The sequence below is a fragment of the Labrus mixtus genome, chromosome 5, assembly GCF_963584025.1.
Source record: "Labrus mixtus chromosome 5, fLabMix1.1, whole genome shotgun sequence".
NCBI lineage: Eukaryota > Metazoa > Chordata > Actinopteri > Labriformes > Labridae > Labrus > Labrus mixtus.
In genome coordinates, this window is record NC_083616.1 from 19,041,586 (window position 1) to 19,067,397 (window position 25,812).

The 25,812-nt window shown below is 40.1% G+C and overlaps 3 protein-coding genes across 3 annotated transcripts in view; 1 reads left to right on the forward strand and 2 right to left on the reverse strand.

The window, feature by feature from the left end:
- Positions 1–3: 3 nt before the first annotated feature.
- Positions 4–8,721, reverse strand: tesca (tescalcin a). The gene is made up of 8 exons (XM_061038409.1): positions 8,504–8,721; positions 7,179–7,248; positions 6,648–6,728; positions 4,696–4,835; positions 2,900–2,961; positions 1,034–1,141; positions 890–937; positions 4–783 (listed from the first exon to the last, which is right to left on the reverse strand). Exons 1-8 carry the CDS (start codon positions 8,562–8,564, stop codon positions 691–693), a joined length of 663 nt encoding a protein of 220 aa, XP_060894392.1. The 5' UTR covers positions 8,565–8,721; the 3' UTR covers positions 4–690.
- Positions 8,722–8,842: 121 nt separating this feature from the next.
- fbxo21 (F-box protein 21) lies at positions 8,843–15,698 on the reverse strand. Its single transcript, XM_061038407.1, has 12 exons — positions 15,445–15,698; positions 14,527–14,662; positions 14,128–14,237; positions 13,836–13,957; positions 13,201–13,347; positions 12,800–12,936; positions 12,563–12,699; positions 11,718–11,897; positions 11,393–11,525; positions 11,060–11,250; positions 10,802–10,959; positions 8,843–9,905 (listed from the first exon to the last, which is right to left on the reverse strand). The coding sequence occupies exons 1-12, from the start codon at positions 15,666–15,668 to the stop codon at positions 9,664–9,666; spliced, it is 1,917 nt and encodes a 638-aa protein (XP_060894390.1). The 5' UTR covers positions 15,669–15,698; the 3' UTR covers positions 8,843–9,663.
- A 225-nt stretch (positions 15,699–15,923) lies between these two features.
- Positions 15,924–25,812, forward strand: part of nf2a (NF2, moesin-ezrin-radixin like (MERLIN) tumor suppressor a) — a 30,858-nt gene continuing 20,969 nt past the window's right edge. The window contains exons 1-4 of the mRNA XM_061038408.1: positions 15,924–16,782; positions 17,960–18,085; positions 18,229–18,351; positions 21,106–21,189. Of these exons, the coding sequence (XP_060894391.1) occupies positions 16,669–16,782; positions 17,960–18,085; positions 18,229–18,351; positions 21,106–21,189 (447 nt within the window). The 5' untranslated portion in view covers positions 15,924–16,668. The remainder of the gene's footprint in view (positions 16,783–17,959; positions 18,086–18,228; positions 18,352–21,105; positions 21,190–25,812) is intronic.

The following is a 25,812-nucleotide window of genomic DNA, read 5'->3' on the forward strand; positions in this document are numbered from 1 at the left end:
GTCTGCTCTTTAAATCATGTCTATTTATTTTATTACTTTAAACAATTCAGTGCAAAACAGAAATTAGTGTAAAGGAAGATGCAGTGTTTAAATTCCCCAGATAGTGCTGAAAAATGATGGGAAAATTTTTTTTTTTGTTGCCAGAACAACAGTTGACCGTTTTGAGTCTCAGAGGAACAGTGAAGTAAACCTTGCAACTATTCCGGAGCTGCAGAGGAATGGTATGCGCCCCAGTCTCCACTCTGGACGTCGGCCATAACAGATGACCCATGAATGCCAGAGCTGCCACTGACGATGACTGGCTGCATGTGAATCGTGAACCTCTTCACTAGAGTATGAAGAATCTTTCACAAAACAAGCTGGTTACTTATTAAGTTTTGTAGAAAAGGAGGAGAAATCGGAGAGGTAGTGTGTTAGTTTGAAACCTGATTAAATGAGAAATAGATGTGTTTGAAACATGGGACACCAACTCCTTCACTGAGCACCATCTTGCCAAAAGGTCCACTGTATGAGGAGATTACAGCCCTTATTAGTATAAAAATATCATTACAGTATTAGATTAATGATTGTTTTCCTCCGTCTAAAAATATATTAGTGCATATTTGTGTTTGGTTTTGATCCGTTTAAGGGCTGGAGAGTTTCTGCTAAAAACAGCAGCAACGTAAACATCTTTTTACAAGAGCAGCTCCTTCAAGAGGTCGATTTCCCACAGCGCATTGTCGTGGTATCTACATCCAGAAAGCGAATGTGCATCCTAGACTCCATTTCTAGTCCTTTTAAGATCTGATGGAAGAGAACAACATGTTTTAAGTAAGAGATGAAGAAAAAAAAAAAAAAGTTTATGTTTTTTTTGAAGAGGTCGACCAAAAAAGTTGTTAAAAGTGCAAACCTGCTCAAAATGCTCAAATGTAATTCCTTCATAGAAATCATCTGGAGCCTGCAATGACAGAGAGACAGATTCATCGGTTACTGTGCAGCAGAGATGTGAGAATTTTTTTATCGTAACAGTTTTAGTTCTGCTTGGATCCATTACCATGTGGGGAACGTTTGTGCTCGCCACTTCCAACATGGCAGCATCTGCTATAGCTTTGGCAGCTTCCAGGCCCATGGCGCCGCTTTTAGACAGAAGCTCCTCCACCACCTTGGACGGGAAAAAGGATTCAAGTCTTATTACGCTTATCAGAGTCGAGGAAACGTCAAAGCTACAGGAGGTCGACAGCAAGAGGGGTAATAATCAAAACTCAAAAGTATTGGTATTAGTGAACTGTGCATGTACAGCGTACATATGTTCAGATTTTTCAACTCTTTGATGACTTCAGGCAAACAAAGCAAGTGCTAAATCAATTAATCAGTTAGAAATTAAGTCTTGATTCATCTTTAGGTCTTTGTAAAGGTGAAATAAAGTTTTTTAAACGGTATTGGATTTTTCATGATATCCAATCTGCAGATATTTTCCAACTCATTTTGGCCATTTGCCGATGCAGATATTCTTTGCCAACTTTGCTTAATTTCAAATTATAAAGGTCCACACTACTAATTACTGTGCTGTGTCTGAGTGAGTACAAAATGTCATTAGATCATCTGAACACTGAAAGGCTATTTTTTGAATGTTGTTGAGCAGTTAACAACAGTTCTCAGTTTCACAAATGCACCGCTTATATTCTTATTCTAATGATATATTTATAAGACAGATAATCACAGTCTGTCAGAGTCTGCTGTGCTTTAATTGCAAGCTCCACTGCACTCATTTAGGCTAATGATGTCTATGTATGGTCGTTCACAGACTGTCTGATTCACTGTGCAAAATACTGTTTACACCTGTTCAGGTGTGACAACATGAACCTCCTCATTGTGATTGTATCTGGAGTTTGAGACCTTACATAGTGCAGAACAGCTGCAGCATACCTCAACCTCAGCAAAATCATCAGTTAGAAAAGCAGTCAAATATATAGGATTGCATTTATAATAAGACAATAAGATTATTGACATGCGTTTATTAGTATTTTTCAAATTATCCTGATACAATTTAGATTGGCCAGAACAAATGGTCAGTTTATGTGTAAATGAAAAATGATATGGATCGTACGATTAGAAAGGTTCATCTAAAATAATAACTAGTCGGGGCGCTGGTGGCCTAGTGCAGTGGTTCTCAACGGGTGGGGCGGGACCCAAAATGGGGGTCGCGGAAGTGTCATCAGTGGGTCACGAGCATGTGACTGAAAAAAACCTGGTATCAAACAGTCTGTCTAGCGCTTTTCAAAACGTGTTCCTTTTAATCAGATGTTTTGCACCGTCTGAGGTAAAAAAAAACATTTGATGGAAGCTGCAAACTGCACCATTTTGCATTAAATAAATCTGATTGGTTTAAAAAATATCCAAAATTTGGTTCGCTTTTTTTTCAGGGAGGAGTTGGTGGTGGGTCCCGAGGCTAGACTAGTTGAGAACCACTGGCCTAGTGGTTTAAATCCCGCAGCCCACGTGCAGAGACTTCAGTCCTCTAGGCGAGCGGCTCAGGTGCGACCTGTGGCTCCTTTCGCGCATGACGTTCCTTACTATCTCTCTACCTGATCTCTATCCACCGTCACCGTATAGTCAAGTCTGAAAACCCCCTCATTTACTGTTTGTTTTGTTTGTTTGTTTTATTTGGATCCTAGCGAGAAGCTATTCTTCCTGCAGGTCCGCAGTTTATATTGTGACAATACATTTTACAAATTCATATTATATATTATTATTTTCACACGACACAAACATTCCACAACATTTCTTCAATAACTAAAAATAATAGACAATTTACATAAATGAACAAAAAAAAAAAAAAGATTTACAGCATCTAAGACATAACATGGTTACACAAAAGACATGCACTTGAAATGAAAATTGCATGTTAACGTTTTCCTACCTTCCTGTACTCCTCCAGGGTGATGGTGCCATCATTGTCTGTGTCGTGCATGTTGAACAGGACTAGAGAGAAAGAACAGAAGGCTTTAGTGGTAGGTCTGATTTCTAAGGACCTTTCTCTCATCATTTCAAACAGGGCAGGATGTTAGTGACAGAGCAGAGGAAGTCGTGATTAGAGGAATGTTTAGAAAGATGCAGAGATAAAAGAGTAGAATAACTAATAAGGCAGGGGCTCCTAAGAGCCTAATCCTTTTTCTTTTATAAATTATAGGATTATTTCACATCACTGGGTATTTAAACTTTTATTTTCACCAAAAATTCCCGAGTTTAATTTCAGGTCTCTTCGGTAGAAGTGCTGACGACAGAAAGAGGCCTTTTCGTAAACCTCTCCCTTTCATCCTCTCCCGTCACTTCCACTCAGTTTGCACGCTCGCATGGAGGCTCTGCTACATTGAGTGCTTTTCAAAACCTCCAATACTGCACAGGTACTGGCTTACTGCACAGGTGCAACACTTTTTATTGTTCATTATAGGACGGGCTACATACATATTGCCTTTAAATAATATCAAAATATTAGTATCATACAAATCTCAAAATCAAAACGTTTCATCTTAATCAGGTTTTAAATGACAATTTTCTAGTCTTGAAAACACAACCAGTATTTTTTTGACTGTGATGTGTTTTATGTAAACAGAGACTTATATAGTGGAGGGTTTTTAATAAGTCTGCTGAATGATATTCATGTGGACATCTTGTTATTTGAGAGGCAAAAAAATCCTGTTTGTACACATTTCCTGTTTCTGTGGGAGTGAGGGGAGTTTGTCCTGTTATAACTTTTGTCCATTGTCGGCTCTCAAGAGCAGACCTGAACTTTATACAGATTATGATACTGTACAGGTTCAGTAAAGCTCTCTGCATGACTAAAACAAAGCAATCCAACTTGTTTGAATATCATCTACAGCTTTTTAGGACACACCTTAATATTATCTAAACGCAACAGAAACAATAGCCTCATGCTGCTTCAGTAAATATGCTTCAATTTGAATAACAAGAGACGTGTTGTTCAGTGTGGCCAGAGTCTTAACAAGTCTTGAGTTAGATTCCTCGCCACAACAAGGCCTCATGAACAAGATGCCATGCAGGCCCCCTTCCAAGACCTTTATAGTTTTACTTATGAATACATTTATGATGATTTTGTGCTTAGAATTTGTTTTACCAACTACCTTCGAGGTCCCTTAGGGGGCACGTTCCCCAGACAGATACTGTTTTAAATCCAGCCCTGCTAACAGAAGATTTCCATCAGCCTCAATTGACTCTCTTCCTCTGGAGTTTGTCAAAGTCATTCTGGGAAATGCAGGAGGAAACAAATCTCGCAAAGAAGGCTGAGGGGAAGAAGGTAGAGCTCTTAAACTTAAGTTGAAGGTTCTTATGATCGTATGTAACAATACCATCTTTGACTGAATTTAGATTCCAGATTGATGGCTGAAATTATCTTGTTGGGTTTGTGAAGCTGTTGTTCTTTTAGTGATCACTTTTAAACCTCTCTGATGTAGCAATGAATCCAGTGCTCACACATGCAGCTTTGCTCTTTGTGGCATGTAAGGGTTGTTTGAAAAAAAAACCTCTCATCAGCAGAATATTTTTCTGGTATTTTTCTGTTGAAACACACAACAAGGAAGAAACAGAAGATAAATACTTGGTCCTAAATCCCCAGCTGGATCTCTGAGCGTGTTGATCTTAACCAACAAGTATTTCTGCCAATCTTTTTCAGTTTCAAAATTAATTGACGTGTCTTACAGCGAAGCTTCTCCTTTCTCAGAGCCTCCTTCTCGTCCTCCGTCGTCTTCAAGGTTGGAGGGCGGAAGTGGGACATGACCATGAGGAACTGCTCGAAGCCGATCTCCTCGAAGGAGCCCACCTCATCCTGATGCTGGTTTCTGGATGACAGACAGAAGAAATCAAAGTTCAGCTAATGTGGGGTTTTTTTTGTTTTTTTTTTACAGTCTAACACATTTTTGTAAAGTATAATCCTCACTTTACACAATACTTGGAATCTTCACTGAACAATTTGTAGTGTAGACTTAGGAAAAGGGAAATTTTGGCCTAAAAAATTGATAACATGTTTTACTGATCTTTCACTTCAGCCTCCCATTGTGCACATGACGAGTGTGCTTGTAAGTCTGGTTGTGGTTAACTCTGTTAAGCCAGCCTTTCCAAAGTAAGAGGAAATGCAACTTTTAAAAAGTGTCTTTAAAGCTTTAAAATCTAAACTATTATTGACTTGAGTTAATGATGGATAATACATTTTGTTTTAACAAACTGCACTGTGTTTGTGTTGGACGTGGACTGAAAACCACATTACCAGCCTTCTAAAGGCAATCAAGAATTTTCTGATGAATGTGATTAAATGGAATTGTTTCGGAGCCGAAAGCCCCTGAAGTCTCACACACACACCCAAATTAAAATGTGCATTTTAATACAGCAGACATAAACATTTGGGTCTACATAGCTCATGTCTTTAATGGCACAGTTTACAGGGGATGAATTTTCATATAACTTATATCGGTTTTGAATATGATGGCTAAGAGTTATGCATAAGAAGGGGCGTGGCTGAGTTGACTGACAGGAGGGTGCGTTGTAGCCAGGAGACTTAAGGCCCAACTCAGCTCCCTGCTTTTGCCTATTGGTAGTTGACTAAAAGTTTGTTTGAGCCAGCATTTTCAATATGACGACCACCATCATTTGGCTTCAAAAATCAGGATTAGAGGACCAATGGGTGATGTCCCTATGACTACACCAATGTTTTTATACAGTCTATGGCAGCAATTAGCCATGTTGCATATGCATCTAGTGCCTTTTATTTTGTTAGTACTTGAATTGTGACAACCATCCTCTTTTTTGGTCCTTAAAGAATTGAGCTTAGGAGATTTAAATGTTGACACTCTGTTGTGGTACTTTTTGAAGGGATACCTCAATGTTAGGAGTTTAAGTAGATACGATCACTGGAAATAGAAAGAGTCAATAAATGCCATTCACTTTATGTGTTTGTGTTTGTCAGTGCCCCAGTTGGGCCAACGCAGTAAAAAAAAAAAAAAAGTCAGGATCTGCTCCCGCCTGTAAGGTAAATATAAAGTGAACCACCAAGTTAGGTGAACCCACAGCTAGATTACAGTCATCTTATCTTTGCACTCAGACTGGCAGCAGGTAGTCTGACTCTGTTAGAAGGAAACAAAAAAAAAAGCCCTCTGTTATATCGACAGAAACACTAAGGTCCATATCTTCTATCAAACATAAATATTGACCTGCTGTTTGAGGTTGAGAAATGTCCTTGCTAAGCCAGACTGACTGTTGATGAATGATGTATGCTGGAAATACTTTGAGACAAATCATATAGTAAGGGCTCAGTTTTAAAAAGTGTTAGTATTACATTATAACAGGTTGTTTGAACATTATCAGTTGAACGACATGGACACTGACAGACAGCTGACGTCCAGCCACCACCATCGGTCCGCCTCGTCACCAAAACCACCGCCGTCCTCATTCATGCACGGCCTGCTCCGACCTTCACCTCAGCGGCGTGGACAGTGTGGACGACAGGAACGTGAGGAATACAAAGGAGAAATCCTTCCTGCATTTTATCCCATAATGCTCTTTTGTGAAGCGTCTCGAGATAACGCTTGTTATAAATTGGCGCTATACAAATAATGACGATTGATTGATAATATGAGACGCAGTAAAACTATACCCACCTTTTATCGAAGAAAGCGTCAACTATCTGCTTTTTGATTGGATTGTTGGCGAGAGCTGGTATTCTGTCCAAGTTTTCCTTACTGCAGTGAAAAAAAAACAGTGTCCTTTAGTACACAGCACATAGTGCAGCATGTTCAACACTGACTGTTATTTATGGGAAGTTACATGAACAGTAACACTGCCCGAAGAAATACCTGCAATGTTCAACATTTGTTCCTTGTTTCTTTTTAAAGGGAAGGAACTAATCATCGATCACAACCAGCTTGACATTTTGCCAGTTGTGTGTGTGTGTGTGTGTGTGTGCAGTATGTGCCTGGTGGATTGACATATTGTATTTGCCCATGTCACCACATGTTGCTTGTTTGTGTCTGTGCCAGAGATACCAGAAATACCCACAATTCATCACTCCAGCCACCATGCATGCAGGGAGTATTTCATCTTCAGTGCAGTGACTGAATGGTTTTTCTTAAGAAAAAAAAACAAACAAACATTCACCTGTCCAGCAGAGATATGACACAAACATATTTCACCTTATCGTTTCTTCATTTCCACTCAGGTGCCGGAATCTTTTGTGAAGGTTTTTAATCTGCTCCACTGAAACTGAGAAGAGAAACACAAACAACAACAACAACAACATTAAAGTATACAGTGTACACCTATTATTAGTCCCCACCCATAAACCGGCCTCCTGCACTCCTTCTGTTGTTTATAATGGAAGCCCAACATAATGGATGATCTCAGTTGAATGGAAAAGATCACACTCTGCGCAGTAGTAGCATTGACTTTTTTTTATGCCATTTAAGGAGGGTTCCTTAAATCATTAACTAACTGTATAGACTTGTGACCGTGTGCCAAAAGATCAAAACATCATAGTCCTGCCTGGTCCCATATAAAGATAGATCTGACATTTTCAAGTGTTTCCACAAACAGCTGTGTATGTTTTTTATTTTTACCCCTTTCTCAGAGGCTGCCAAGTGGATGTTTGCACTAGCAACAGTGGTTGCTGAACATGGGGTTAAGAATATTCAGAGGGGGATTTAAGCATGCAGAAACAAGCGGGCTGTTGTGTTATAGGACCAGATACAGATTTAATACAAAATGTACATTATCCAGATCAACAAAAAAACATCAGATTCTGTGCTCCTCTAACAATAAAAGTGTCTAAATGCAATGACACATTTCATCAGAGTGCCCCAGAACATTCATGTTCATAAAACCTCAAACTAAGCCAACGGATAAATAAAGGTCAACGCTGCGCCTTGAGGGAACAATAAAAGGTGATGACACAGTTCAAAGTCTCGCCAATACAATATCAATAAAATTGTGTTCAGTCTGGGATTCAAACATTTCTGTCTGCATTACAAAAGTTTCACATGAAGACCCTGCTGCTCTTCTTAATAAACACTTCTGCTGTTTCACTCTGACTTTTGTTTCATTTCTTTATCAAACTGTTCCACATCCAAGAGTTAACAGAATAGAGAGGAGGGAGGGTTTATGGTCCGTGTACGACCAACAAAGTGTTTATAGCAGTTGGACCAAACCACAGCACAGATATAAACTCAACTTTGGTGCTGTTTGTTCATAAAATGTGTGGCTGTAAATTACTGCATTATTGTCAGACTTGAATATCAATTAATTATCCATAAGAAACAACATATTCCGGTGTTATCCGGAAAGATTTCAATGAACTAGTTTGTCTTTCATTTCTCTTAAACTACTCCACACCACCGCACGTGCGCCTCCAAACTAAGCGATTTAACATCAAGAGGTTCGTGCATTGAATCTGCAGTTTTAAAGTTCCTCATATTTAAAAAAAAAAAAAAAAAAAAAATCCCTGTTACTTTTCCCTACTTACATCCCGTCCTGTCCACCAGGTCCTGGTACTTGTGCGCGGAGCGCGTCTGCGAAGCTCCCATCGCTGCTGCTGCTGCTGCCTGCGCTGTCAGGACACACAATCTGCTTCAACCGGCTCTACTTTCCTTCTCTACTTGCGCTGCTATCAGCAGGTCGACGCAACTGTTAGTCTGCCGGCGTCCCTGGAAACATCTGGCATCCTCAAGGTCCTAAATCCTTACCGAGGCTGTGGAGAAATTACCTGCCCCTGTCTCCGGTTTCCTGCTGTAAATCGTGGGTCAATATGCTACATCACAATAAGGAATCAATGCGCTCATAAGTCATGAAAAAAGCTAGAAAAAAAACTTGAAACGCTTTATTTTTTTTTTTGTAAGTTAGGGTCATTTCCGTTTCAAGTCAGCAGTGTTCTTCAGTATTTTCCTTGAAGAGCTTTGACATCCTACATGTTTCACTTGTAAATATACAGAAAAAAAACAAAAAAAACAAGATTATCTACAACTGTGAACGCTGGACTTTATAAGTGCATGGAACTTTAAAAGATGGGAGGAATAAAAGCAAATATACAAAGATTTTTCATCATAGTCTTTTATGTGGCACTGTTACTGTATTTGAGGGTTTTGGACTATATGCTGAGGGCTTGTTTGTCTAGTGCTGTGTGCAGGGTATTGTTAGTTTCAGGTAAAGGGAGATAGATTTACAGCACCTGAACACCCATTCTGAACTCACTCTTCGACTTGACTCTTTAATTTGTGAATTCTCAAGTTATTTTCAAAATTATTTTTCACTTTCCAAACTCAGCTTTGTGAAGGGATGTGAAGGTCCTGCATCGTTGTTAAAATACTGTCAACTAGCTATGCCATTCCGTAGTTTCTGCTTTGTTTTCACAACAAATACAATGTGGTATTTATATTGATGCAGTAGTCAAATTTACTGCATGTTTCTGGACTTTTCCAAGCATGGAAATATTAAATGAAATCCTTCCACTCCTGCGCAGGAGCACGGCTTAGGTGATTTGTGAATACTTCCTTCATTTGCTGAAAATACTGCTTCCTGGGTAATTTGCTCAAAAACCTCTCTCAGCCACTTAGCCAAGTCGGATAGTGAATTAAGAATGGATGAGCAGTGATTTGTTAGTCTGGGTGTTGGGACACAACTGCTTTGCTACATGGGCATGGCTTGGTGGTCGTTTTGGTCTGTGGCCGAAGCCTGGTCCTGGTCCACACAGCCAGGTGTGAGTCTGTGGTAAAGCTCCTGCACCGTGCCCAAAGTCTCAACCATGTCCTCGGGGTATCGTGTCTGCAGCTCTTCGTTGGCAGCGTAGTGGGTGTCGGCGAACTCTGAGAAGTAACGTCCCACCTCCGGGTGGCCGATCTCCAGCGGGGCTGAGTGGGGCTCCAGGTTCTCTGAGGAACGACGATGGAAAAGTGTGACACTGATCAGAGACGATGAAGTCTAGTTTACATAAATAAGTTAGACTGAGGAGAGGAAGAAGGGATTGTTTTTATACATTACACTCCCTGCCATTATTATTGAACATACACTACTGGTGCTAAGTTTATAATGATGTGTAACATGTTATTTACTGATGCATTAGAGTTCAATAAAAGCAGAAGTAGCAGGATCAGTAGACTGAGGCCAAATTCCAAACTCTCTCAGACTCTCAGAGTTTGAGGTGTTTCCACTAAGTGTGTGAGCGCTTCGTGCTGTCCCACTCAAACCATCAAGTACACCTGGGCTCTTATGAAGACTCTGCAACTACAAATTATGCATTTTATGAGGGTCCATATTTCTGCAGACTTTCCAGAGGGACTTACCCAGAGTTCATTGCAAACTTTTTGACTTGAAAGATGTGATACCCTAGCCCCAAACTAAATGTTATCAAATGTTGTATATTTAAGTAGTATTCAATAAAAAAGTTTGAACATACAAATGTAAAAAAAAAAAGAAGTGTGATGGGGGAAAACTGGAAGGATTTTACCCGTGAGTGACGACATGTAGGTTAATCAAAAATGTACATATAAAGTTTATTGCACCATAAAAGTGGTTCCTAGCATTCCTAGGATTGTGAACTTGTATCTAGTTTTCTGTGACATTTCCAACAAACATTATTCTAAAGTTTGTGACTCTGACAAATCATTATTTAATTTTCTGTATCTTGATTTATTTCAGTATTGTGCCTGGAGGATGCAATTATAAATGATTGCCCGTATTTGGGATGTTTTTTTTTATACTGTGTGGTCACACAACCAGACACATTCGACAACCATTGAGATATCTTATATATTATCATCAAACTAACCCTGTGCTGCATAGCGACACGTTCCGTCCTGGACGAGGACGTTGTAGAAAGGCTGGTTGGCCCCATTGGACAGCTGGTGGACCCTCATGGTGGTGATCCACTCCTGGCTCATGGTGCACTTTGGGTCCCAGCCGTAGATCACACAGTTGTAACCTGACCTGATGAAGGAGACAGAACAAGAGAGATTTATGAGGATTCTTAAGGAAGGTTGTATTAACTGAGAAGAGAACCACTGTCGTGCATGCTAGCCTGACCTACCTCTTGTGTTTCATGATGAGGCCCACTGAATACTGGACCTCCAGGTGGTCTGGAACACTCCGCTTCTTCACCTCAGGTGTGACGGGATGTTTCTTGTGCTGAATGTGCTCCAGCGTGTGCTGCACCAGGTAACCCACGGCCCCATGCTGGGACGGATCCAACGCCTGGATGTGCTGCAGGATGTCCAACACCTGAGAGAGAGAGGATTACATCAACACACAATGTGCTAATTTAAGAGGGCTGAACGGTGAGTGCCTTGTACTGGGTAATTATTAAGTCTTCATGAATTGAATCCCATTTGAGCACAAGAAGAAAGCCTTTGTGTGATCTGACCTTTTCTGGCCAGATGCCCAGGTGGAAGTAGAGGCGAGCCTGCAACAGCAGGTACTGCACATTATCTGGATTGATAGTGAGGTAGAGATCCAGAGAGTCTCTCAGCAGCTGGTAGGATTTCTCGTTCCCCTCCCTGAGAGAAACAACACAGGACGGATGATGTTATTAAAAGAGAGCATTACATTCATGCACACATTTAATTGTATCAACCATTTAATGCATTCAAATTCTATTCATTACATTTCTTAGAAAACACAACAACATGTCCATGCCTAAACCATTCACTGTTGTAAGTTGTGAGAGTCAGATGTGCAGTGTCTCTCACCCTCTTTTGCCGATGTTCAGCAGGTTTCCCACCATCCTTAGCAGCACCTCGGTGGTGCTGATGGCACTGTAGTAGTCTGCTGTCACCTGGTGGCCAATGAGATACTCACACTCCTTGGCTGTCAACTGTTTGCCTTTACCAAAGGCATCGATGTAGACAAAGTCATAGATGTCCTCACTCCTGCGGGAGCAGAGTTCAATTACAGTAACATTGGAATATATTCAACAGTTGTCCATCAAAACTACTAAATACTGCATCAAAATTCAAACAAATACAAGCAAACAGAGGGCATTTAAATTAAACATGTAAAATACATATATTCTTTTTTGATCCTTTACCAAAAATACAAACTCAATACATTATCAAAAGAGTTATAGCAACAAAAAAATCTACCCTGTATTCAGTTTGAAACAATTTTGGTTTTACAATCAGAGAAAGGATTTGATCATTATGGATACTGAGAGCAGAACTTGTTTGAATACCACTTAAAAATTCAATCTTAGGAGGGAGGAGTCGTGGTCTTTAAATGTTCATTATGAGCTTATAAGACACAATGTAAATGTGGAAGTGTCACTAATATTTCTCTTTTGTTTTTGTCACTTAAACTTTCATTTTAAAATAACCTTTAATTGAATTGAATGCGTGATTAATAATGCCAGCAGTCAGTTATGATCTCAATCTATAACGTGCATCAAATTGATACAATGACATAAAACAGTGAGATTATTGAAATAGTTGCTAACTAATAATTCAAGTTGAACTTTTCTCCTCCTGAAATGAGGAGCTATTAGAAAAAAAAACAGCTCAGCTCTAAGACAGCCCAGACTTTAAAAAAAATGTTTTACCCTCTTGGCTTTTGGCACCAACGCAGCAGAAAATGATTGGGGAAGTTGACAGGTTCCAGCTGAACACCCAGCTTCGTGGCTAATGTCATGTAGAGAACAGAGAGGCTGATGGGAATGCCTGTGCGGCGTTGTAGCACCTGAATGAAAGAAAGGAATAAATGGTAAATGTCTTAAATAGAAATAATGTAAATTATTGAAAAAGTTTGTAGAACACACAGAATTGTAAAGAAGATCTACCTGGTGGATGTAAGAATTGAGGGGGTTGTAGTAGTCAAACTCGTTGCCTTTGAACTGAAGCTGCTCATACAAGACAGAGTTCAGCGCACACACCACCTGCCTCTGGAGCTCAAAGTCCTCCACTACTAAACAGTCACCTATGTCATACACAAGAAATCACACTTCAGAGGAACACAGCACAAGAGCCATATTTTCCACCCAGGCCAAAATGTACTAGTATAGATCGTTTTCAAACTGTGCTGGGAATAGTACCCCATGCCTTTTGGCTTTAAGTATCTACCGTAGTGCTGATGCATTTTGGAGAAAAACTTTTGAAAAGATGAGAAAATAAAATACAACATATGCAACAAAAAAAGAAGAAAAAACCTTTACAATAAGGTTTCGTTGGTTTGACAGCCCACCTTGAGCGATGCGTAGGCTGGGGTGAGAGGGGTTCTTGAGTCTCAGCATCTTCTTCACTTTGTCTGCAATCTCATCCAGCTGGGCCGATATGCTGCTCACTGTTACATCAGTCAGAGGGTTACAATACTGATCCACCAGAACAGCACCTGGAGGAGTGGACAAGACCGAGAGAAAGGAATTCATAATATGAACCTGCTTGTATGTACTTGTGATTTCAAATGACTGTAGAAACACATTAGAACGAACACTTAAGAGCACAAAATGCACAGTGTTCAGGGCTGATGCTTACTTTTTTTTTTGACATGATTATAAGTATTGTTTGAGAGGAAAAGTGCTGGTAACAACTTCCCAGAGGCTAAAGTGAGGTTTCTAAATCACTTCCTTTGTACAAAAAAAACCCCAGTCTGAAACCTAAAAGATGTGTATGAAGTATCAGAGTGGGAATTTTTTTGGCACAACTTCGCCAACTACCAAGGTGCATGAAGAGTGAAAGGCTTGAAGAGGTTAAAAAGCTCCAGCACTTTGTAGTACAAAGATCAACTTTATTCCAACTACAAGTGTTGCTGGAGCTTTATGCAGTAACATAGCATAGTGTTACATGAGTGTTTTGACCTGAGGTCTAATCCTTTCTCACCCCCTAAAGCAGATTGCTGCTCCACAGGCTGCTCCAGGAAGCTCTTCAGACTCTTCAGGATGTTCTGCTGTCTCAGGAAGTATAGGATTTTCTTTGCATAGTACTTCAGCGTCAGGCTTTTCCTAATGATGGCAAAAAACAACAGAGGAGAGAATCATTAACTGTCGTGCAACACAACATGAGCTCTTATAATCACTAACAGAGATTAACACCAAATCCTGTCGATGACTGCAAAACACGGCGAGAGTCCGGTACTGGAGGTTTAATCAAGGGGGCACAATGTTGCTCTCACCTCTTGTCTGAGTTCAGGATGAAGAGGAGCTCGTCTTCACAGAAGTGCTCCGGCATTCCGAGTGACTCAATCTCTGCAAAGCTGTCTCCAAGCACCTGGCCAACGCAAGGCTGATTTACAGATCTCGGGGTTAGTTTTGGAACATAGAAAGCTCACATTTTCCTGCACTGAATCCCTCCCACACACACAGACCACAAACACATTAAAAGATAGTACACACAAAAGGTCACTTAAACCACACAGATAGTTTTTTTTTTTTTCAAATGGTACATCTCTATAAGAAAATGTGTATAATAACTAAACAATAATGTTATTATTCTGTCACATCTATTTCATGTTATGTCCAGGTTATTATTACAATAACCAATAAATAATATTATTACTATACCAACTACTTACAACTTCAGTGAAAAATCTCTTTGAGATTGACTCCACAGTCCTTTGTATTTGTATACCAACTCTATGGCGTGTTTTGTATTCTCTGAGCCAGTCACAGCACTCGTTCTGGCGGTAAAACCTCTGCAGTCTTGGCCATCTGTTAATGAAGGCGATAAAAAAAATAGTACATTAGTTACATATTGCAAACATACTGTGATTATTTTAACTGTTATGGCCACTGCAATATGATTGGAAATGAGCATAAAAAAATGTTCTCAGTAAAAATATGTTTGAAATCAGTGTTTGTGTGCATCAAACAGACTAGACATGTTTTATTCAAAAAAAGATCTATATGCCAAGACGTCTCTGCAACAACTGCTGCGAGCCATTTTTTTCCCTCACATGATTCCTTTTAGTTTTACAGCCTATGGCCCCAAGCTGTAAATGCAAACAATTCATAATCCTGACGGTTTTCTCTTTCCACATTTAATAGTAAGCAGGAGAGAGAGAGAGAGAGAAAAAAAAAACCCAGCCAAAACCAGCCAGGAGGAGGGCTCAGGCTTTGGCAAGAGCTGCACTCTCCTGTAGTTCACAGGCTACATGAAACATTCAAGGTCACACGGATTCATTTTCTGGCTGTTCTGTGTAAATTGGAGGATAAGTTTCAACCTGTGAGAGATTTATTACACGCTGAGCTCTTCAAGCCTCAGACTTCTTGTGCAGAGCAGAAGCTCGCCACTGGCCTGGTGTAACGATGCATTTGGTGCATCAGCAGATTGCAATGGTTGACAGGCGCTGCGTTCGCACTTAACCAACCAACCCTGACGTACACATAGAGCGACATAGGGTTATAAACTACAATAATTTAAAGAAACGCCGAGCTTGTTGATAAACATACAGATGCCAAAACTCCGAAATACCACAAGAAAATCACAGCACCTGAGTTTGTACTGGTGTCCCCAGACCTTTCCCCTTCCATGGCACACGTCGTGTAGCCGCTTGCAGCAGCAGGAAACGTTACAAATGTCGACATGTTTGAGGACAGGGAAGCACAAGATGTGTTCGAGCAACTCGGTTGGCAGGTCTGTTAGATTTTTAGTTTGGGGGTTGGAAATAATTCCATTTAGACTTGGTTGCCCCTCTCCGGCTACCGACGTCGCCATTTTTACTGTTTACCCCGATTACCTCATTGCTCGGGCCCCGCCCCTTTATGGCGCAGGGGGCAGAGCTGAGGGCGGGGCTAAGGAGCTGTAGTGCAGTGCGATTGGTTGTTGAGTCATGAGGGGGAAAGGACGCTATGCTGCCTTCAGGTTCTTGGCGAACATTTTTTTTTTTTTTAACTTCATAGTTTAAGTTATAGGTTACATTACTTTACAAAAGAGGTACACCGTAGGTTCTTCATCAGTTAAAATAGTCGAAAACTAGAAGTAAGTTCTATGTCGGAGACGATTTGATTTTTCAATAATCGTAAAAAATAGTTAATCTTATAATAGTGTTATTACAATATTATGGACAGAACGTGAATGCAGCATTGCTTCCCAGTTGAGATAACAAGGCAACAAATGGTTAGCAGCCAGTTAGCAAGCGTTTCTTTCTTAGGAAAGTGTATGTACAACAACTTCAGAGTTTTCAGCTCTTTTAGAGGACCTGACACATTTGTGGACGCGGAGACGGATATTACGATGTACACACGTAATGCTATTACTTTAACACCAGACAATGGTTTATATTATTCTATATGTTTTGTTAGCCCACTCAGTCTCTAGTTAACTTTAATGTAAGTTTACGTTGGCAGGAAGCCAGCAACAGGACACTTTGTATCTGCTCATGCTCTCAGTATTTGTTAATTCTGTATGTGGTTGTGTGAAAATTACAAAGACTGCCATATAATAAATGAAGTGCATGACATATTCATGAACCGGTGTAGCCTCCACGTTAACTTTCATGGAGCTTCCTCTTGGACATCTATCCATCGATAGTAAAGAGTGCTGGGAAATCACATTTACCTTTTTTTTCGTTTGACAACTAAACTATACCGCAACAGCTCATCTACGCCACAGGGTAAAGTTGTCACAATGCTTTGATGCTACACACAGTTTGTAGGAATTGACGACTTTGTCTGGTTTTTTAAAAAAAAAAAGTGAGTTTACAACACTATTCACCATGGCAAGTGCCTTAGCAGCAAAAATGGGATTTAACTCACTGTTGCGAAGACAAGCCAGGACCTTTAACGTCAGGATCTGCACAATGGAGTCAGACATGGAGTTCAGCTGCGAGGTGTGTATCTGAGAAACTGAACATTTATCTCTGTTAACTCTTTAAGTTTTTCAAAATTGCACTGGCCTTGAACGCACCATCAGATGCATGCGAGTTCTCATATTGAATGTGTCATTAATTGCCATTTCTTGTAATGCAAACATAACCGCATTCGACGTCTGATCGTTATCTGTAATGATCTCTGAAATATTTGTAATAGAATATTATTCAGGTGAAAGTATAGATTGCACAGAAGACAGGCTAATGAGAGTTTCATTTTTCTACACAAGATGGCAGCAGGTAACAATGTACAGACTCCATTGGCGTGGTTAGTCTGCTCTACAGATTTTCACTATTCTCATTTATATCTGTCTCATATTGAAGTGGAATCAGTGGCAAATCTGAAAACACTACAGAACTTGACGATTCCTGTGTGAATAGACTATAAATACAACACTGATGTATTATGTTATCATTATAAATGTGATATTTTTAGCTGTCTCCTAGTCCGTTTGGGGTAAGTATATGACTTGGTTGATGCTTTACCACAACTAAAAGGCGTACAGTTCCTTGCAGACACCACATCTGTATTTAATGGGGAGGAACCCTCTAAAGTTTGCAGTGGTAATTACACAGTGCAGCATATTGTTGGATGCTGGTTTCTAATTTCTGTGCTGGGTGGTAATTGTTATCAATTATGTTTTTTTTGTAAATAACATTTAAGGGCACGTGGTTGTATAGACAAAGTGGCTTGGTTCTAGTTGTTATTTTACATGCAAGATAGAAACTCAAGTTCTTGCAGGTCACTAATCCTAAGATAGAAGTTGGCGATGATAAGATATTGGATACATGTGTTTGATAGGCGTCAGCTGCAATAGGAAAATATGCATTATGCTTTTAAGCAGTGACTGAGTCTAAGCTGGAAATGTTGACAGAATGCAGTAGACCAAGAAGGTAATAAATGGGTATGAATATTAAACCTAAAAAAGAATAAAGTGCTTATGCAGATTTATACACATTATCAGCAGTGAGTGAATGATGTGAATTTTACAATGAATTATTAAGCTCTCTGTTTTGATAGTATGCAGCAGCTCGCTTCCTTCAGAATCAGTTCAGAAAAGTAAATCAATTCAGTATTTCCGTCTTTTTTTCTTTTCTGGGGACTTTATATAAGAGCGAAACGTTTCTGGTGTTTCAGGTCAAGTGGAAAGGAAAAGACCTTTTTGACCAAGTGTGCCGGACTCTGGGACTCAGGGAGACTTGGTTTTTCGGGCTCCAGTACAGCATCAAAGATACGGTTGCTTGGCTCAAGATGGAAAAAAAGGTGTGTGGTCCTCATCATGTTCTGTTTTTGAAACGGTCATGAAAATGTAAAAGCCATGTCAAAAAGTTGAATTCAGAAGTGAAAAGGGAAATGTCATTTTTCCGGCTGTATGAATGTGGATTTCTTTGGTTTATTTATCATAGGTTCTGGATCAGGAGGTACCAAAGGAGGAACCAATCACACTTTACTTCCTAGCCAAGTTTTACCCTGAAAACGCTGAAGAGGAGCTAGTGCAAGACATCACACAGCATCTCTTCTTCTTACAGGTAATAATAATCAGCTGTTTTGTCACTGAGCTCATAGAAGAGTTTTTTTTCTTCTTTCTATTCCCAGCTTAAAAGGCTTGAATCACTGCATTCATTGAAATCTACAACTTTAGATCGTTCTTTAGGCTCTGCATGACTCTAGAGATTTGACCTTCTCTTTCAGTTATACCTATGATGTCATATATGCGACTTAAGAAGTACACTTATACCATACTGACTGACACATTCTTTCTGCTGCATGTTGACATTTTGAGGGGGGGGACAGGTAGACCTGAAATTCAACATGCCAAGCTTCAGATTACTCTCCTGCTAATGTACAGCTTGTTGTTTATTTTAAATCTGTTTTGTTGATGGCCATCTCTTAAGACTTTCTAAAAGAAATTCTAAGTATGTGTGGAGTGATAACATAATATGAATGAGAAAAAGACGAGTCAAAGTCAAGGCTTAAAAAACGATTATGTGCTGACATATTTTACTTGAAAGTCTTTTAAAATGCAGTGTGAATTAAAAAAAAACACCAAATTGCCCTCGCTTGCGGCACAGCGGGGCCGATTGGCTGCAACTGCGTCTTTCTGACAAATCTGATCCAGTGCCAACAGGGGGCACGCGACCACAGACATTGTGGCGAGTTGTCCAGGCAGAGCGCTCTCTAATACACTCGAATCCTGGTCTCATTGTGTGCAGCCATGTGGAATCAATGCACAACATATTACCGCTGCCCTTTCTCTCCAGTTAATACTCCGCCGGGAATTCTTGGCGAGGCGACCGCACCACTCAAGAGATGAGATTTGTTACCGTGTGCTGGCATCGTTCATTGCTGCAAGCCACATTTATCAATTACCAATTAGGCTTTAAGGGGCTCAGTTATTGGCCCAGTTAATGACATATTCTCCATGGGATTGTTGTCGCCTGTCATATCCATCCCATTGTGGCTGCTTTAGTGATATGGCTGTAGACGGAGCTAGTGGACCCCAACATTTGGATAGAGACACTTATCTACTTAATACTTCGAAAAAAAGTCTCTCTGTGTCCCTAATCCATTTAGGACTAGTCCAAGTAATTCTTCATCTCAGGAGGAAGCCTTGCTATAAAAAAAAAAAGAAGAAGAGTAAGGCCGACAAATGACTCAGTTAAAGTGGTACACAGCGACAAGGGGAGAAGAATACAAATGTGCAGCACCTTGCGTCGCCTGTCTCCTTATTACTCTGCTCTCATTAATTCACATAATGTCTGGAGCTGGCCTCTGTTCAGATAGTGTCACCGGCATGACAGCTGGATTAGTGCTTATCAGAAATGATCACCGACCCGGATACACACACACACACACACACACACACACACACACACACACACACACACACACACACACACACACAGCCCCCACTTCATTTGAAATCTTGGCAGCAACATGGTCCCATTTGTAAACCTGATTGCAGCTTGGCCTCTTAGCAGTCGCCACAGTTAGGGGCTGTCACCTTTTGGCTCCACACCTTTGTTGGTTTAAAACAAGAGAAGATAGCACGACTGGCTTTGCAAATACTAAAGTTTCTAACACATTAAATTGCCCTCTTCCACGCTTGGGCTGTGAGCATGTTTTCACAGTCTAACCTTACTATCTGGCGTTTTGCTCTGCATGTCGTTTCGGCAAGTTTGGCAGGTGAGTGAGCTCCGGTGAGACGTAGCCCTTTAATCTGCAGGGAGCTTGTTTAAGGGGATTGCCACTTTCTTTTTAGGGATTCATGTTATTTCTGTGATCCGTGACAGTTGAGTCAACACGCTGAGCATCAAGCCCCTTCTCTCCAAAACCTATAAACTGGAGGCCCAAACCTGGAATTTGTCAGTCTTTCTGACTCACGCAGATTCACACACATAGAGTCAGCTGTCCTGCGGGTACAGAAAAAGAAACATGAATTATATGGGAATGGGTGGCGCTCCACTTTTAATTATGATTTGGGGCTTTTCTCGGTCTCACACATTTCTGTCATGTTATTATGCTCTGCTGACTTGCAGGCATGGAGCAGCTTAACGATCATATGAACTAATGTTGACTTGGGTTACTGTAGAGCTTCTGGCTCTGCATTTAATAGGTCCCAGTGTGGCTATGATACCTAAGTTCAACAGTATTTATTCAGCAGAGTTTGCCCAGTTCCAGGACCTCTCTGAAAAGTGAAAGTACCAGCACACAGTTTAAGAAGTAGCTAGAAGTTTATGTTTGATTTTTTAAAAGAAAAACGATAAGGACAGCACTCCAAATTCTGTATTTTATTATTATCATTATTTATTAACAAGAAGTTGTGGCTTCCAAAAGCTAGAACCTGAATGCTCTGCTTTAACAAACACACAGGCTGCCAAAAGTTCAGGTCGTCAGAAGCTGGGTGTCACTTTTCTCTCTTCTTTTCATTGTGTTTGAGTCAAGTGGGATCAGCTGTCAATCAGATTCAAAGAGATTTCACGCTCAAACTGAAGACAAAGATTAGATTTCCTGATTTATATCAGTGATCATAAATTCCTCCCAAACACTTGCCTAACTGGATCTTTCTTCAGTTGGAAAAAAAAAACATTCTCCACTTATTTAACAAATACTGATATGACACAGAATATACATTTGCCAGTCTTTTTTTTAAATTGAGAAATGATTTTGTTTTTGTGTGTTAGAAAGGCTTGCTGCAATCAAGAGGGTTCTGCTATTTAGATGGATGAATGCATAGCAAAAATAGCCGGGCCTCAAAGATGATTATATTTGGTTATCCTCAGGTGAAGAGGAAGATCCTGGAGGAGGAGATTCACTGTCCACCCGAGGCCTCTGTGCTGCTGGCCTCCTACGCCGTCCATGCTAAGGTAAGTGCTGGTTTTACTCATGATGTTATCGTCAGTTATATTCAGATGAGGTCAGTACAAACATCCATCCACTCCTCTGTGCATTGTATAGTAGTTTATTTAACTTTTATTAATAACTTGAATGACCGAAAAACTCCACCTGCTTAGGCCTGTTTATGTATTCATGATTTTTTTTTTTGTATCCTATCGAACTGTATTGTATCTTATTATTTTGAATGCCTCTTATCATTTCACAAGTGATGTCAATCATTAGTTACGAATATCAACTTTCTGTCACTGCAATGAAGAGTGCAATAGTTTGAAAGAAAAGCAGTGTAGACGTAGATATTTGACATCATTCAGAGGATTTGGGTCCCATCCAAGCAGAGGAGCTACTTTTGAAACAAGTTAAGACAATAACTAAATCCAGGAAACATAATAGAACTTCAATTGTTTAAGAACTAATCCGTCTAAGCCACAAAGAGCACACAACACAGCTGAAGTTCTGTCTTAAGCTAGTTTTGTAAAAGGTCCTTTAAAATCACTTTACTATTGCATTGATTACTGTGGACAGAGGTGCTGTTTGCCCCCCCCCCCCCCCCCCAACAGCTGACAAACTTTAAACCACAGCATTGCCTCAAAATCTGCAAATTTTGCAATGGAAGTAGGAAACCTCCCTAAGGGGGGGGGGGGGTTCCTTCTGATAGCACTCACACTCAATGCCCTGCTAAGCTTTGCATGCATTATTGCTGTGAAAACAAAAATGTCAATGAAGGAAAAGTAAGAGGAATTATCTGTCTGGGAGTGATCAAAGAAAGAGGAAAATAATAATGACTGCTGGTTAGAGGGGCGCCGACAGAGAATCGCCACTGACTATGGAGTCTTGCATGAAATACCTTTTAGGGTAGAAACTCGGCCTCAGAAGCTCTTGATGAAGCCCTTTAAAGAGTACATATTATGCCCTTTTTGGGGTTCGTATATTTAATCTATGTACCTACTTTTGTACGTTCACAATAGCTAAAGTCCGAAAAAAGTGTCTGTTTTCATGTACTGCTCCTCCTTGCTCCCTCTGCGCTCTGAGTCCGTCAGCTACACTCTGCTGAGCCCCCACTGTTAGACCCCACGTGGGCCAAGTCTGCTCTGATTGGTCTGCCGATCCGCTCTGTCGTTATTGGTCAGTTGCTCAGCACGCTTCTCGCAAATTTCAACATGAGCTGCAGGGCTTGTCACAACGAGCCAATGGGCTTAGATCAGTGATCTCACACTGACTATGACGCCGGACTGACACATTTTTATCGAGGGGGGGCTAGAACCGAGCGTTACATGCAGCTAATGCTGCAGCTAACAGGAGGACGTAAGAGAAGACGCGTTTCCGCGGACTTTTAATTTTTGCAAATAGATGTGCCTGAACATGCACAGGATACATGGAAAACACACTAAAGAGCATATAAAACCAGAAAAAGCAGAATATGGGACCTTTAAGTGACTGCTCTAAAACTAAAACATCTCTGCTAAAGCACTAAAGCAGCACCTTTGCGTCCCGACAGATCTGCAGGTATCAGGAAAATGTCCTATATTAACTATGCTGTCTATGGATGAAGTGTAACTGCTGAAGAAAGAAAAGTTGTCAGTTTTCCTGAAGGCTACAAAGCAATAACTGCTGCAGTAGAGTGTACATTGCACCAAACTGTTTTATCTGTCAGTATGATGTCATGTATGTTCAACCCCTCAGTTCTAGCAAAGAACTCTGGATATCGACTGTAGGAAAATATGACGCTGAGGTCGAAGTGTCTAAAATTAGCTTATTTTGCAGGCGGTATCAGACTGCATCGTTCTGTATGAAAAGGGTCTGCTGTGAAGTTATTGACTCACATGTTCACCTGACGTCTATGGAAAATCACTCTACAGGTAGAAGCTCCTAGTCCTTAATAAACCTAGAGCGATCTGAGTCGTCTTGGTTGAAAGATCCCATCTCACTGAAATCCACACAGAGAAAAAAAAAAAATAGGGAGAGTGAGGTGCAGCTTTTTGACAGGCGGACAAGGTCTAGTGAGACCGGAGCTTTACCTCAAAGGTTTGGCCAAGAGCCTTCAGAGACTCGCATATCCCATGCCAATTTAATCCCGGTGTAGGTTTAAAGAGGGTGTGAGGATACGGAAAAGTCAGCAAATGAGCTTGAGACTTTTGCCCCCTGCTGTCAGTGCCCCATGATCTGGAAGCACCAGACAATACGGGACCACAATCTGTTTTCATTTAATCAGCGGTCCTCTTTGATTAGAGCCGATATGAGGTAGTTGTCGTCGTCAAGGGGAGACAGGTACTTGTTTAGCAGAGCAGCTGCTGAGAGCTGTTTGGCAGACTTTTTTTCCCCCTCTCCTCTCTCATCGTGAGCGTTTTTTTTTTTTTTTTTGTAGAACCACCCATGAGGTTGAGAATATAACACAGTGGGATCAAATTTGGTAACGTCGCTCATCTCTAATCATGACAGTGCCTGCCTGAAACTTGAAAAAATGCCATCTTGTACTCCAAGATGGCATCGATGCTTTCAAGGGATTTTTTTCTGCTCAGGTACAAGGAGATTTACTAGAATTCTATGCTTTTCATCTGTTTCCAGTTGGAGTGAAAAGGGGCATTAAATCTGTGACGATCACAGAAAAAAGCCATCAAAGCTACTATTCCTTGTTTATGTTACAGACAGTTTGTAAAAAGAGAGAATAATAAAGGTAGAAATAACAGAGAAACTTCAAAACTGCTCTGACTGGTTTCTTTACAGCTATGTGTATGTAACCTAACACAGCGAGGTGTAAGAGTGTCAATCACAAGATGAACGACTTTTATAAATCAGTGATTATAAATCATGTGACCATCTATGACATGATCACCTTATTAAGGCTCCTATATCATCACAGACACAAATCTGAACATTCATCTGTACTTTATCAGCCATATTAAATCCAACTTCCATATTTACGTTCTTATGATATTTTTTTTACATATTTCTATAATAATGCTATATTTTTTATGTTCACTTAATAACCATAAACTGATCTGCCTTTCTGATTATGAGTCTTGACCGTGAATTGTCTGTATAAACAGATTGTTCATTATGAGCTGATTTCCCCCGTAAATTTCCACATACTCATAAAAAATGTAGAAGTATATAATCAAATATACATGTGTATAGTGCATGCATGCATATGTACCATATGTATAAATGTATATTATACCATGAAATAACTTTCTATATGTTGTGCAATCACTTTTATGGGCATTTTTAAATATAATTCAAAACAAAATCAGGTGTACATGATGTCTAAATAATGTCAATGACAAATAATTACATTTATGTTGTTGTTCTTTGAGCTGTTGCAACATGTTAATTCCCCCCCCACCCCCATAGATCCCTATTAGGGGGAAATGAACATGTGAGTCGTTCTAAAATTAAATTAACATGTTCTTCTTTCTAAAACATATGTAATCTTTCAAAAGGACAAATGGACATGTTGGATTTTCGGCAAATAACTTGTTTCTTACTCATTTGCCAAACCCTAAAAACATCCAGTTTGTAATCAAGAGTGCTTGACGAAGGACTGATCGATTGTTTTTCAACAACACAATAATGTGTTCTATACCTGATATCAAACGTTAGTGTGCTCTCTTCATTGATCAGGGTTTGCACTGGTTCAAAGTTCTTCTTCATGCAGAACAATGTTTTTCAAAAAGCAAAGCTTTATGAATTTAACTGTTAAGGTGTTCAGATTTTTTTTCATCACTCTTTAAGACATCAAATTAGCTTGATATAAGAAAGTCTGAATGAATTCAGATCTTCTGAGTCATATTTTAAGAATCACAGCCACTCTACTGTTTGTTTGTGTTCTTTTTGCTCCGTGAACCGACATCACACCTCCGTTCTTCCACAGAGGCTCCCGTGCCTCCTGCTTTGTATTCTGAGTTGGTGCGGTGCTACAAAAAAGGTACCTGTAGGGAATTTCAGGAAGCTGTCAATACGGCAAAGGGGAGTTAGTTTGGCATGGAGTTTGAGTCGGGAGTGAGGCTTAGATTTCTCTCTGCCACAACCCCACAGAGGGCGAGAGATACATATCCAGCAAAGTGGAGAGGAATGTGATTAACATAAAGCATGAATGATGACACACTATCTTCACCGCATTTCTGAAAAATAAACGAGACCTCTTTCTTTGACTCTCTTTGTAGATTATTTTCCTGACTGGTTTTGACCTCACAGCATGTGACACTGACACGATGATTTATAATCCGTGTAAATGGACAAAGCTAAAACGAAATTGCTGTCTGCAGTTTCTGAACCAAAAATATCTTAATTGATACTTGATGTCAGCTTTGCCTTGAGATTATGTAAATCGTGTCTCACTCATCTGACCTGCTGTCTTGACATGATGTTACAGCCCACCTCAGCTTTAGTGAGTCTAATGTTTAGATGGAAAGAAAAGGAGGAAGACAATTTTACTACCCTTGAGATTTCTCAAATTTGGTCACAATTTGCAGCCATGTAGTGTACATGAGAAGATTAAATACTTTGCGAGAGTGTTCTTACAGAGACATGGGTGATAGTTGGTCACTTTCAGTTAATAGCACATAGGTTACAAAAATGCGTATGAATGTTGAACA

Bases quoted from the DNA above. Each gene is read 5' to 3' on its own strand.
- tesca (XM_061038409.1), bottom strand. From the start codon at position 8,564: ATGGGAGCTTCGCAGACGCGCTCCGCGCACAAGTACCAGGACCTGGTG. The intron at 6,729-7,178 runs GTGAAATATGTT...TTTTCACTGCAG, and splicing joins GGAAATGAAGAAACGATAAG to TAAGGAAAACTTGGACAGAA. The intron at 4,836-6,647 runs GTGGGTATAGTT...TCTGTCATCCAG, and splicing joins GACGCTTTCTTCGATAAAAG to AAACCAGCATCAGGATGAGG.
- fbxo21 (XM_061038407.1), bottom strand. From the start codon at position 15,668: ATGGCGACGTCGGTAGCCGGAGAGGGGCAACCAAGTCTAAATGGAATT. The intron at 13,958-14,127 runs GTGAGAGCAACA...TGCCATCATTAG, and splicing joins ATCCTGAACTCAGACAAGAG to GAAAAGCCTGACGCTGAAGT. The intron at 10,960-11,059 runs GTAGGTCAGGCT...CTCCTTCATCAG, and splicing joins CTCATCATGAAACACAAGAG to GTCAGGTTACAACTGTGTGA.